The 14,554-nt window shown below is 30.0% G+C and overlaps 1 protein-coding gene across 1 annotated transcript; it reads right to left on the bottom strand.

Moving 5' to 3' along the window:
* Positions 1 to 2,572: 2,572 nt before the first annotated feature.
* LOC111295519 (putative WEB family protein At1g65010, chloroplastic) lies at positions 2,573 to 6,799 on the bottom strand. The gene is made up of 3 exons (XM_022889043.2): positions 6,383 to 6,799; positions 5,596 to 5,803; positions 2,573 to 5,214 (listed from the first exon to the last, which is right to left on the bottom strand). The coding sequence occupies exons 1-3, from the start codon at positions 6,397 to 6,399 to the stop codon at positions 2,905 to 2,907; spliced, it is 2,535 nt and encodes an 844-aa protein (XP_022744778.2). The 5' UTR covers positions 6,400 to 6,799; the 3' UTR covers positions 2,573 to 2,904.
* Positions 6,800 to 14,554: the final 7,755 nt, after the last annotated feature.

Raw genomic sequence — 14,554 nt, 5'->3', positions numbered from 1 at the left:
ACCAAAGAAAATGGCAGGAAACATCAATCAGGTGCCGAGATAATGATCGACAACTGAATAATCAGAAAGCAGGAAAGAAAATGAAATTCATTTTACTTTACATGAAGATTGCTAGCAGGAATCACCAGTAACATAAAATCAGGTTCACTTTCTCATTAAATATCCACTATAACATATACATTTAACCTATATGAAAAAAAATTTGATGCATTTATAGAACTGGTTTCATCAACAATCTGATTCATTATCACACAAAGATGGCATATATAGTCTTCTAGTCATCAGAGAGATACATCCTTAGGCACTTAGTGACATGGACGTGATGGAAGAACGTTTGAATTTATGGACTTTGGTATAATTTTGAGGCTGGAATATGACCTCAGTACTTGATCTTACAGTTAATTCCTTTCCTTCCACTGAGAAGCTGAAGCTGCTTCACTTCGAAGAGTAAAAAACCTAGAGCTTTGAATGGGCTGCATCACCGAGGAAATTATGTAGATGTATAAGAGGATTTTATAACATTTGATTATACAGCTAAACCTGTAGCTAATGTCTATATAAGTTATTGAATTTCTATGATTTTGAAAAAGCAGAGAATGAGGTGCAGTAATTGCTGTAATCCAATTCCAATTCAGCATCTAGCTAGTTCTCAATTCTTAAATCCATTTTCATCCAGTATGACCTATAACTTCTACCATCATCATATTCATCGTATCTTGACCCTTGAAGAAAGAAGCTTTTCTTTAAGAACTTCTTTTAAATTATCATGTCCCCATCTATCAACAATTTCAACAGGAGTATTCATATAAATAACAATTTCCAACATTAATTCTACTGTTATTTTACCGTCTCCAGTATCACAATCGTCTCGTTTACTAGTATAATCAAAGAATTGTTTCTCTTCTTATGCTGAAATCTCCCAATATAATCCTTATATACATGTTTCAAATATTATTTTATATTCTAAATTTAAAATTTAATTCAGTTAACTCATATAGTAAAAATAATATAAATTTAATGTCCTATTTGATATCTTTTTATCCCCAATTACCCGCAGAATACTATTTGCAGTAAATATTATTGACTTATTGGTTTATCTTAAATTGACAATAATTATTTAAGATTTTTCATTTTTTTTCTTAAACAAAAAAAAAAGGGTACTTATTTTCATTCTTTAGTTTTTACAACCTCATTTGTAAGCATGCATCATTGCCTTATATTCCAAGAAAGTGGAGAAAATAAGGTATGATAGGTGGAATGGAAGGAAGTGAATTAGATTTTATCCTAAAAACATTTGAAAATGAATCAAATATTGGTCCCAACATGTAACTAAAAAGAAAGCACATTGCTTAGCAGATGGAAATTGCATTTATTAAGAAGATTTGGTTGCTATATCATTGACAAAGAATCACCAACTAGAATTAAATGATACAAGCTTGGCTTGCTTTTTGCCTGAACGGGTCTTTTAGATTCTACTTTCAAATGGCATCTGCCCCAATCTTTTGACCGTTTGAATTGAACCTCGCTTCTGTTTTTCTTTTCCTTTTAGTGGGCTAAGGTTAGAGGGAACAGCAAATCATGGGAAAAGGAGAAAAGAAAACCATTACCATTGGACAGTTCAAACTATGTTCTCCTCCGTACATAACATAGCTGCTTAATAAGTCAAATTTTTACCACGGGTAATTTTTACAAAGAGAGGCTTCTTAGAGTAAAAAATTCCTGGCTTAAACTTGGTGCATGAATTCTTTTTGGGATTCTTATAAAATATAAAATACTAACATGATCCCTAGGAAATCTCAAGTTTTCAGGAAGAAAAAAGACCTTGTTTGCTTCCATTAGATCACCATTTTCCTTCACTTGATTATGTAAATTATTTTTTTTCATCAAGTTTTATGTCTCTCTCATCTTGAATATATCACATTACAGACACCAACAATGATAATGTCAACACCCTTTTTTCATGGATGACTACAATCTATTTTTTAAATTAGGAGAGCACGCAACTTGAAGTTTAGCTCAAATTTGTAAAAAAATTAAAAAGCATGCCATTTTGTATGTGCAACAAAAAACAACAACCAATAGTTGGGGCCATTTGCAGTTGTCATACATTGATGAGTGGAGAAAACAAAATTTTACTGTTCTAGTTTTGATCTCATTCTTCATGGGAATTGGGATAACGGATTGTTTCATGTTTGATTCACACTAAGGTTACACACATGAAGTAAACCAGTAAAACCCTTTAATTACTGTCACATTTACCCTAAGCTCTCATCATCTACTCCTGGATGCCATGTTCTTACTTATTCCACATGAAATGGGAAGGAATCTGCTATCACCAGAAACTTCTGATCACTTAAAACCACAGAAGGGTGTTTTCTCAGAAAACTGAAGTTCAACTTTGAATTAACCGCATAGCAAGATCAATCCGCAACTCGGATTTTTTCTGATGCCAAAGAGAACTAAGAGCATATAAGGTTTGATTCAGATTACATCACAAACTGATCGATGTAACTTGATAATCATGCACATTGCACAATCCGGCAAATAGCGATTGCAATTTAAACATGACATGTAAAACTAAGCTCAACATTGAATGAATGCACATTGAAATACAACCTAAGTCACCATGCTTTTTCATGAATTTTAGATATGAAAAACATGAAAAAAAAACTAAGAATTATCTCCATCACATACAAGATACTATCCAACGTGGAGAATCAAATTTAAAATTTTAAAAGAGAAAAAAGATTTAAGAAACTAAACATGATACAAGCCTCTTCAATTTTAAACCTATTGAGAACATTAGAAGCAAAACAAATGAAGCAAACACATTCAGCTGGAAGATGTTATCCAATATACCGACTTGCTGGTAGGGCTGAGTCATGCCATGGCTGATTTCATTATCTACTTCTGGTTGCTACTTCCCTTCTTCTTCAGTAGGCTCCCAAATTTTCGGAGTAAAGGCTTCTTCTTTTTGTGTTGCTGCTGCTGCTTTGATGGTGAGTTTCCACCATCAACGGCATTTTCTGTCGAGCCATTTATCTGATCAAAGCCTTCACTAACATCCACCTTTGACTCCACTTCCTCATCAAAGGATTCTTGCTCAGGTTCTCTTTCTGGTGAAAATTCTTTCTTTTCAATTTTGCAGCTCTCCCACATTTTAAATTCAACTTCAACTGAATCATTTTTTCCTTTCATCTCATCTTCCTTAACTTTTCCGTTCACATTCTCCACTTTGGCACCATCTGCTTGAAGAACCTCAACTTTTGAGCCATCATTTACCTCCAGAGAATTTTTCATTTTGTGCTCCTCGGGCTGTTCTGATGGGATCTCTAAATTGGCCTTCTCTTCACTTCCATGTCCATTCTCTTCTGAGAATTCAACCACCTTAGGCAGCAAATCATAGTCCTTCTCGCTGTCAGTTAGCTCACCATTTTCCTCACTTTGCTTTTTGATTGTAGCCTCTTCTAACAACTTAGACAACTCTTCAACTTTCTTAAGAGAAGCAGCTTCCCTAGCTCGAAGTTCCTTGTTTTCTTGAATGACACTCTGCAGTTCAGTTTCTTTATCCAACATATTCTCCTTCAATTTCATCCTCTCAGTCTTGACCTCCTTTAAAGCTTCTTGCAGATAAATCACCTCAGATTCAACTTCCTTTAGGCTCTCCTTCAACTGAGCTTCTTCCTCCTTAGATGCAGAAGCTTCTTCCTCAGATTGCTTCAGCAAATTTGCCAGCCTACTAATTTCTTTTTCCAGAGAAAAATTTTCTTCTTCTGATTTTTTTACACAATTTACTAAATTCAGTTCCTTTTGTTCCCAGTCAGTTTTGGAATTCTGGTATTCGTTCTTGGACTGTTCAATGGTATTTGTAAGAAGATCAATCTCATTTTTTGCACCATCAAGCATGGTTTCATACTTCTCATTTGTTGATTTCAGGACCAATCGTAGATCCTCTATCTGGGTCTCGTAATTTTCATGCTCTGCTTCACTGGATAACAGCTTCTCCTTAGTCTCCCTAGCTTCTGCAGAAACTTCATGCAAGGCTGAAGCTAAGCTTTCCATTGCTTTCTTGCTCTTCTCTTCCTCATCCCTAGAATTTTCCAACTCATTAATCAGTTTGTTTTTCTCTTCTAAAAGGCTTTGAACACTGGAAGCTGCAAGCTTCTCATTGTTTAAAGCTTGGGTCTTTTCTTCCTTCACTGTTTCTAGTTCAGACTTCAGAGACTCAACCAAATTTGCAATTTCTGCAGCTTCTTCCCTAGCCATATTAATATGATGTTCTGATTCCTCAAGATCCCCTCTTTGTCTACCAATTGTCATTTCCAATAATCCCACCTTCTCTTTAAGAGCAGCAATTTCAGATTCAGCATCATGCAATGAATTGTTGTTGCTCTCTAATTGCTTCATGACTGAGTCCAGAGATTCTGATGCAGATCTTTCCAACTTCTTTGCTTCTTCAATCTGCATTTCTAATCCTTCAACCCTATTTTTCCATTCCTCTACTACATTGTTTGCATAAGATTCAGCCATTCTCGCAGCTTCTAGATCGACATTAAGTTGTTCAATGAACGCCTCCTTTTCCATCAACTTCTCCTCATTGGTCTTTGCGTTCTCAAGTTGTTGTTTCAATGACTCTATCTCTTCCTTAAGCTTCAACATCATTTCCTTGTTTTCATTAGCCTCTGTTTCATGCTTCAAATCAATCAAGGACTTCAGCCGAACCAATTCAGCTGAAAGAATCTCCACCTTCTCAGCATGGATTTCAGCAATCTTGGTTGCATCATTGGCATGGTTTAGTGCTTGGTTCTTCGCATCACAAGTCATGGCTAGCTCCTGCTTCACCCTTTGAAGCTCCTGAGTGGTAGAGAGAAGAGCAGCCACATCCAAAGCATGCTGGTTCCTCACAGATTCAATTTCTTTCTGCCATTCTTCATCTTTCTTCTGAGCAGCTTCAATTCCTGCCTGCTCCAACTCAACAGCCCGGAACTTCTCAATCTCAGAGCTCTGTTCAGCTCGCTTTTGTGCAACCAAAGCCTCTCTAAGCTTCTCATTTGCTTCTTCGGCTGCTTTCTGTGCTTCTTTCAGTTCATCAATTGCTTGTGCCTTCTCTTTCTCAATCAATGATATTTGCTGCTTTGCTTTCTTTAAGTCCTCCTGAACCAAATTCAATTGAGCTTGCAATTCTGATCCCTTACCCAGCCGTGTTTGTGGTTTCTGAAAATCAAAACCAACCAATAATGCAAATGAAATTCCATTAGTTTCATAATTAAAACAATAGATGCATGTTTGATTCTCTTTCCGAAAACCAGTTTTCCTCTCCAAACGTCAAATGATACAATATGTTTCAGAACACATTTTATTTCCCCTAAAAGTCAAAATAAAACTTCTTTTCTAAAAATTTCTTGAAATACAACACATTATCCAGCAACATCAAGGAAAAACTTCCCCTGCTTCAGCTTCCTCTTAACCAGAACCCTATGTCAATAAATCCCCTTTAAATTTCAAGTTTCTTGTGAGTCAGAAACTAACTTCTTGTACCAAGAATGTTTAATATGAAATGCAGTAATATTTGACAACATTGACTGAAAAGCTTACTTCAGGGGGCGTGGCAACCTTTGGTGATCTACGATCAATTGCAGGCTTCGAGTTAAGGGATGATCGTGGGGATCGATCAACTGAATGTCTAGTACTCTGCAGGGGAGAGGATGAATCAGGTTCTGATTTAGCCAGTCCCCTTCTTACTTTACTTGCCACTCTAGGTGTTGCTGGTGAAACCTTGCTAGGAGTTTCAGATAAACCAGATCTGTTTAAATGTTCAAAGTGTCATATTTTGAGCATAAGATCAAAGTCCTATTATTCAAAAAACACAATGCAAACAATATAAACAAAATTCATGGGGAAATCATAATAAAGATGGCAAATTTTCACATAATTCAGCGAGAACAAATTAGTCAATTAAATTGATACATGCATTTCAAATAATACATTTGGAAATTGAAAGAAATAATCTTACGAAAATATCCAACTCCAGAAGAAAAAGAAACAGAAAAAATTAAGTAAAATCCATTTGGAAAAGAGAATCAAAGAACAAAATTGACTAGAAAAGGTGAGCACTTGAGTGAAAAAAGGTAGAGTGGCAAGGTAAGGGAGAGATAGACTGAGTGTTTAAATTTCAACTTACAAGCAAAAAAACGCCACAAGCCCCAAAAAACCATAAAAAAGCAGATCCAAATACTCCCATAATTTAAAAGAAAGACCAAAACAAGCAGTTCAACAAAGAAACAAGAAACCCAAGTCAGATATAGTCTAAAATAAAAAGAATTAAGGAAGAAAGCTTGAAATTATAGAGAAAATAATGAGAAAGAAAGTGCGTGTAACTCACTTGGATTTAGCAGACATGTTGATAATGAGAAGAATCAGCTAGCTGAAGAAGTTTGTGTTTTTAACAAGGAAAGAGAAATAGAGGAACTTGGATCAAGCTGCTGCTAATATGCCGACATTTTGGAAGAAGAGGATGAAAAATGCAATGTTCTAAAATAAAACTGATGAACTTTTTTTTAGGAACCAAGATTAGAAAGAGAGAGAAAGAAAAAAAAAGTCGGTTATTTTCCTTGTTTTTCTACAATCCAATTATAAGATTTAACAAGAAAGAAAGAACAAGAAATTGAAGCAAAATATATTAAAAAAAATAGAGCTTAGCAAACCAAATTATTTTGGTTGGTATTTCTTGTCTCCAGAGTGACCACAGCATCAAAGCACACAACACAACACGTAGCTTGAAGCTGCTATGTCTTTTTTTTTTTTTTTTTTGAGTTTTTACTTTCTTTTACTTTGTTTCTTTTGAAGAAGTTACAGAAGTAACCCTGACTTGTTTCTTTGGACTGTCAAAGATGTAAGCAACTTTTCAGACACTCAGAGAGATCTGAAAATATTCCATCTGCCAAAGGCCAAAGCCTACCCTGCTTTTTCAGGAAGGGAGAGAGTTAGAGGCTAGGCTGGGTCATAGTCATGGTTGTTTCATTTGAATAAAAAAATATGCGCCCACCCTACTTTGAATTTTCACTTTCTTTACCTTAGATTTTTGAAAAAGAGTTAATTTGTAGGGCATTTTCATTTTTTATCAATACAGTAAAAACTTCTTTAATATTATATTATTTACATTTATTTTCTTATGAATTAAAATTTGAATTTTCATTTTAAATGTCAATCTTTTTCATACGAGAAACAAAAAAAAAATCATAAACATTATTCACTTGAATCGTTTTAGATTTCTATTTTCTTTTTTGCATGTCTTGTTTGTAAAATTTTAATTATTTTTGTTTAAATTTATTTTAATATATGTACTGTATTTGTTTAAATTGTTTGTTTTAATATGTGCACGTTTTCTTTGTAAGATTTAACTTATTATAATAATTATGAAATATTTTATTTTTTATTTTTTAAAGAGTCATGAGTACGACAATAAATATTAATTTAAAACATTCTATGAATACGAGAGAACAATAACACATATAATATAAAAAACGAGAATGAAGATGAAAAATACTCTATTTATCCGTTAACATCCGTAGTTTTCAATGTTGAAAAAAAATTCAACTTCAATTATGAAATGAATGAATTGGATTATATTAATCACCAAATACAAATACTAAAACTTTCCAAGATTTCATGCATGAATATGTATAATAACATCATAGTCTCTTTTACATTGCATGATAAATTAGGTTGTGTTTTTTTTTTTTTTTTACGAAAATCCATAGATTAAGAATAAAAAAAAATTTTCAAGATTCAAATTTTAAATTTATTAGATATCACTTCTTAAAAATAATTATATATATTAATTGAGTTAATTCACGAATTCAAAGTTGTGTTTCATTGCACGTTCAAAGAGATAACTTTTTTTGTATGGTGGGGAAGGTGACTAGCAACCAACCAAAACATTTCCCTATTTTATTAAAGTTTGGGGGCAAATTGATTGAAACTGTTAGGTGGGACTTTATACCTTAAAGAAGTTGTAACCTAAAATCTGATCTCCACCGTTTGGATTATTGATTGGTTTCCCTGTTCATCGATGGGTTATTTATAGGTTAAGATTCTTTATCTCATGATAATTCAGTTATAAGCCTTGTAAATTTAATTTTGTACGTTTAAGCCAAAATGGTCTCTTTGCTGCATTGTAAGAACGTTTGTCTTTGTCATTGTGTCATTTCTTCTTAGGCAATTATTTAATTGATTGAGTCCACCAATATTTTAAAGCTTGAAATGCAATAATGCAACTATTAGTTATCATAATTTTCATTTTTTTTTTAATTCTTAATCTATTCTTAAAATTTTTCTTATCTTATTACTTATTTAATTAAAAAAAATTACGCGCATAAATTTTTTTAAACTTGTAACCTTTAAATGTTAACTCTAATAATATGCTGACTAATTCAAGAGAAAATCGATTTCATTTTGTTTTAGCTAAAATAATAATCTATTAGCTTTTTTAGGTGAAATTTGATTTTAAATAACACCCAAATATTTAATTTAATGATTTCTCACGCTCAAAGAATTAAGTTTGAAATCCTTATCCCTTGTATAAAAAAATGATTTTGAATTCTTAATTGTTCTAACACCTTGAGTTATTGGATTTATACACCTCTTCCTGCAACATTTGAGGTTGATCAATTATAATTTTACAAGGAAGATCGTGCAAATGTGCAATTGATTAAGTATATATGCTTTGCTTTTGTGACCATGCTAAAAGAAAAAAAAATCAATTTGGTTTTCTTTATTTAAATATTTGTGGTAGAGAAGCTATATTTCATATAGTATGGTTTAGTCAATAAGGATAACTTTGTGTTGGCTAAACTTCATTGTTTAACCATGAATGGATGATAATTGTGCATTAAAAGTTGGAATAAATGAGAATTTATCAAATTCAGCAATAATAAAATTTTTGGATTTCACAATCAAAATTAATTAACATAAATCTTTTGTGAAATATTATAAAAATAAAAAAAATTAAATAGAAAAAGATGTAAATATGTGTTAATTTTATAAATTTGTTTATGAAATTAAAAAATTTCATTAGTGTTTCAAATATTTTTTTTCTATGCATAATAGATACAATTCTTTTTTCAAAAATAATCTATCAAAAAAATTTAAAAAAAAAAACGAAAAGCAATCACTTTAACAACCGAAGTCTAATTGATTTGAAATTTATTGTCAACAATGAATAAAAGGACAAATGACAAAATTAATTCGTAAAACGAGTTGTAAAAACCATTTTCTCTCTAATCAAAAGTCATTCATGGAAATTAACATTTACCAAAGAGGTTAATTTAGTATGTGTAAAAAGCACTTATCCATGATGAAAGATGAAAATTAAAAAATTATCATAATAACAAAAAAGTTTGAGCCTTTTAAATTTTAAATTTGAGTTCTATTATATCAAAGCATTTGATTCAATTTCATAGGAGTCAAGGATGTGTATCTTATTGTGACTATAATTTTTACTGTATGCATATCTTATGACTCGTATGGAGAACTTATGAAAATACATTTTTTCTTAATTGGATTGTAATTCCAAAATAATGATGATCGTAGATTTTTGCATTGCGAATTTGTTACTTCCACAAAACGGTACACAAGGAATCTGCAAGGGACAATCCACATGGTTAGTAACCTTTCAACATCCATTTCTTTTCCAAAGAGCAAGACAATATTGTCTTCATGAAGTTAATGACAAATTTTAATCATTATTTTTTTTATTAGCCCAAATCACACGGTACGTTGGATGTTAGCCTTGTTAGTTAAAAATTCTCCATGTTTCAAGCAATCCATCTAAGACAAAGTGAGAATAAGATAGCTTAGGTTTAACTATAACATTCACCTTTTAAAATATATATATATATATATATATATTTAAAGCAGAGAAAACAGGTAATTGAATTCAATTACTATCCAAGAAAGAGTTCTTGTTTGATTCATTATCAATATATATTTTTTTAATTTTACAAACGGGATTAAAAGATTAACATATATTTTATTTTTTAATTAATTTTTTAAAATATATTTTAAAGAGTATGTGTCATCCTATTAATTCAGTTTGTGAAATTTAAAAATTTCACTGATAATGGATGAAATAATATCTCTTTAATAAATATATATGAGTTTATTTTTCATACATTGACAGTAAAATTTTTTAATTCAATAAGATTTACATGTCTTAGTTCTTTTTTTAAAAATTCTTTAATATTACTTTTTTGTATTTTTTATTGTTGAACATGTTTTTTAATTTTAAATTCTAAAATGGTACCAATATTTTATTGTAAATATAAAAAAGTTTAAAGGAAAAAAAGTTTTTTTTGGATAAATTACAATTATATATAAAAAAATTATAATTATAATTAAGTATTACATACATATAAGAAATTATTAAATAATCAACAAATAAATTAGAACATACCTAAACAAATTTAACATAAAATTTAACCAAACCCATATATAATGAGACTTGGATTTAAGATCTCAAGATTTTAAGTTTTTTGTTTTACTGCTATTAAGTCAAGCCCTCGTTGATAAGAAAAAAAATTTTGAATGTTTAAATTCAAGTATTTTAAAAAATAGTTGCAATTGCTTTTATAATTGTTTCAATCTTTCGCATACTATTATCCTAAGTAATTAATAATGATCAAAATTATTTTATGCATATAGGGTCAACTTTGCTGATCAATTATTGATGTTGTGCCCAAAATATGTTGTTTAGACTTTCTTTCAAGTTTTTAAACCAAAATGCAAGAAAGTGGTATAATTGAAAGCTTGAAAGTTTGAGATTTAATTTTATAAAATTAGCAAAAGGCAAAAAATCTAAGAATTTTCAAATGAACTAATGGTTTAAAGGGAATATATTAAAAAAATTATTGAAATTGAAGCCACAACTAAAAACAAAGTGGACCAAAAAGAAAACAATATATATGAAAAAAGCAAACGTTGATGACTGATCGTAGCAATCACTTCACCTTAAAGCTGTGGTCCTTGAAAATTTTGATGGTTTCTTTAGTCTTTCATGCTAAAAGAATCAATGTTTTACCGACTGATTTTGGCTCATATGACAAAGAGTTTTATTTTTTTTTTATTTTAAGTTTTAATTTGTTGAAAGAATATAAAAAAATAATTTTTATGAATTCATTAAATTTAACATATAAATATCTACTTATATCAACTAAAAAAATATTAAATGACTGGAAAAATACTAAACGAAGCTTAAAAACTTCTTACCACTAAAACAATACATGTTATCTAATTGCGAGTTGTCAAGGTTCCACTTACCTCAACTAAAAACCTCGATTAAAAAAAAAAAAAAAAAACAGAATTAAACTTCAAAATCAGCCCTAACATTGCATAAATGGCTTGGTGGGAGTATTTGGGCTCAATATTAGCTGCATTTTTTATTTTTTGCTATTTAAATTAATAAACAAAGTTTTATGATTCAACTAAAACTTATATAATAAATAAGAAACATGAAATCATATGAGAGACAGACAGATAATAGATTTTGTAATTTTTTTAATGAATAATAAAGGGTTTTGAATTGATGTAATTTGGTTAGGATATATTAATAATCCACTGTGACATGAATAATGTTCCATTATGCATGGTCCATGTACTGGATTCCCCTTAAATCAATTGGTCTAATGGTTGGTGAGTCCACATTATAATTTTCTCATTTTCTGCCAGTTTTTTGCCCCATTTTCTGTTTAATTTTTTATCAATTAATGATTAAATGAAAAACCATATAAGCTTCAAGTTAAAATTTTTTGTTTTTATCAAAGAAAGATTCGAATTCGATTTTTTAATTGAGAAATTAAATATATTTATCATTGAACTATATAATAGAACTTAAAAAACTTGAATCCTATGAATAAAAAATGTTATTTATAACAAGTTAATTGGGAAGGATTATAGCTAACCATTGTAGGACAAATAAGATCTTCAAATTATTTTTTTTTTAAAAAGAGCAAAGAAAAGAAAAGAAATGTGTACATTGTTTTTATTATTAGTATAATTAATTTTTTGTAGTTCATATGTTGAGAATGAATGTTAAATATAGAAATCTTAATCTTCTTATGTATTAAAAAAAAGAAAAAAAAAGAAAATATTCAACATCACAGTACTTCACACATCATGAACTTTATTACTCAATTGTTATACCACATGGTGATCTCTTAAAGAAGAAGCATGATTCTAGAACACATGATGTCCATGCATGTCACTGCCCCAACAATGGCAAAAAGAAATGGAAACTAATTTGATGCATGTGATAATGGTAATGAAGTTCATGAGTCATGCCCCTGTGATTCTTTCTTTTGCTGTTTTTTTTTTTTTTTAATTGTATTTTTATATCTTATTTGGCTTTTAACAAATTAAAAATTAAACTTTTTTTAAATTCTTTAATTTCCATATTTGTTTAAGAGTAACGAGAGAATTAAATATTGTCTTCACAATAAGAAATAAATTCCTAAAATCTTAAAATTTTATGTTTAAATCTTATCGGATTTGGTCTAAATTTGTATTGGATTTAGTCAATTGTTAATTCTTTGATTGATTTATTTATATGATTTAATTTAATAAATTTAATAATTTGTAACTTCTCTTATACATGTTATGTGCGTCACTTCATAAAAAATGTAATTAAATATAAATCTCAACAGACTACTTCATACTTATTTTTATTTTTATTGACCTCGGTAATTACAAATAATTATATAATCTTGAATAGAATATTTATATATAGCTAAGAGGTTGTAACTTTGATTAGGCCTAATTAAATATTGTTTAACCAACTAAATCTCTATAAATATTAAGGAAAATCTGGCATTTGTTTTCTTCTTGCCTCTGCCAAAAATGAAGACCCTTTCCTCCAATAACATGGTTCTAATAGCTGAACTGCAAGCCTAAGATAATCCTTAATAATTCTTAATAATTACTTTAAAAAAAAGATAATCAGTTACTTTATAAATAACGGATTTGAATATTTCAAACAGGTATTTGATATAAAAAAACATATAGTAATTTTTAAGACTTTTTTTCCATTTTGTTATCAATTATGAATTTCAAGCTGCCATTGGCAATTTCAGAAAAGAAAAATAAAAAACAATCCACATGTTATACCACATGGCATGTTTCAACTTTCATCTCTTTGGCTTCCTTTACCAGTGCCAGTAGTCATCTGTTTTTTGGACAAATTGAGAGGTCGTTTTAAGCTTTCGTTATCCTTGGGGAATTTTTCCTTTATTTTTTTTTTAAAGTCAAATTAAAAATGCAACCCTTAAGTCATACATAAGAAAAAAAAAAAACCCAAATTTATTTTTTACAGCGAATACTTTATTTTTTGCTTTTTTAAATAGTCTGAAGATAATAAGATAAGAAATTATAAGTGTTGATATTTGAATTTCAAATTTTTTTTTAAGGTTAATTCTATGAATCAATTAAATTAAATTTCAAATTTAATACTTTACGTTCATACACTAATTGATATTAATACACCATTAATTTCTCTTTTTAAAATATGAGAATGAAATATTTTTGTTTATATATGATTAAAAACCAATTTTATAATTTATCCTTATATATAATTTAAAATCTTTACTCAAATTTTAATTTCAAATCTCAATTACCATTATCGTTGGGGCATTAAAAGTACATATATACAAAGATAAAAGTACCCGTAGGGAAACCTGCTTCATTTTTTTCATCAAAATGACAAAAAAGGAAGGAGAGTCTTCGTTCAGCAAGTTGAAGAATATGGCTTTAACTATTTCAAAGGATAGCCCACAAATCAGTAGTTCTGTTGAAAATTGAAATCATAGAAAAAGCAATAGAATAGATGGAAAAGGATAGACTTTAACCATAAAAGTGTACAAATTATAATGTAATCAAAGTTTTTTATATGTTAATAAAGAGAAAGTGAGTGATACATAAGATTTGAATCCTTCATACATAAGTTCAAACAACTGGCATGCACATGGAGGTGGGATCAAAATGGCTGAGAAATGCAGAGGATCAAAAGGTAAGGGTTTCAAGCCAAGACAATATGTACTAGCAGCCTATTGTGGGAATAATGTTGTCTTTTTTATCCAGTGGGGTTTTCGGGTGATCGTATTTTCACGCATATCTTGACTTAAACATCAATTACTATGGTTAGATAGATGGAACCATATGAGATGAACATTACAACGTTACAGATTCATACATTGAAGAAGATGCAGTGTGTGTGAATACAGGATCGTTCTGTTGTTTTTTTTAAAAAAAAAATCATGATTGGGATGAAAAAGTAGTTATGAGCATAGGGTACCCCTTTTTGTGGCCATCCTTAGTAAAGGATCATTTTAATGAAAGTGCCCGTCACCTATGACGACTGTTCCTGGAAAGCCTAGGCTCTAAACAATCAAACCAAACATGGGTAATTGATGCAAGGTTGAACTTGCCAGGTGGTTTACAGATGTACTAAAACAATTGCAGACGTCCACCAGCCACAGATGATCATGTACCGGATAATACAGATTCT

This window comes from Durio zibethinus, chromosome 14, assembly GCF_047325235.1.
Source record: "Durio zibethinus cultivar Kanyao isolate XHJ-2024 chromosome 14, ASM4732523v1, whole genome shotgun sequence".
Classification (NCBI taxonomy): domain Eukaryota; kingdom Viridiplantae; phylum Streptophyta; class Magnoliopsida; order Malvales; family Malvaceae; genus Durio; species Durio zibethinus.
This window is presented reverse-complemented; position numbering and strand designations above follow the sequence as displayed.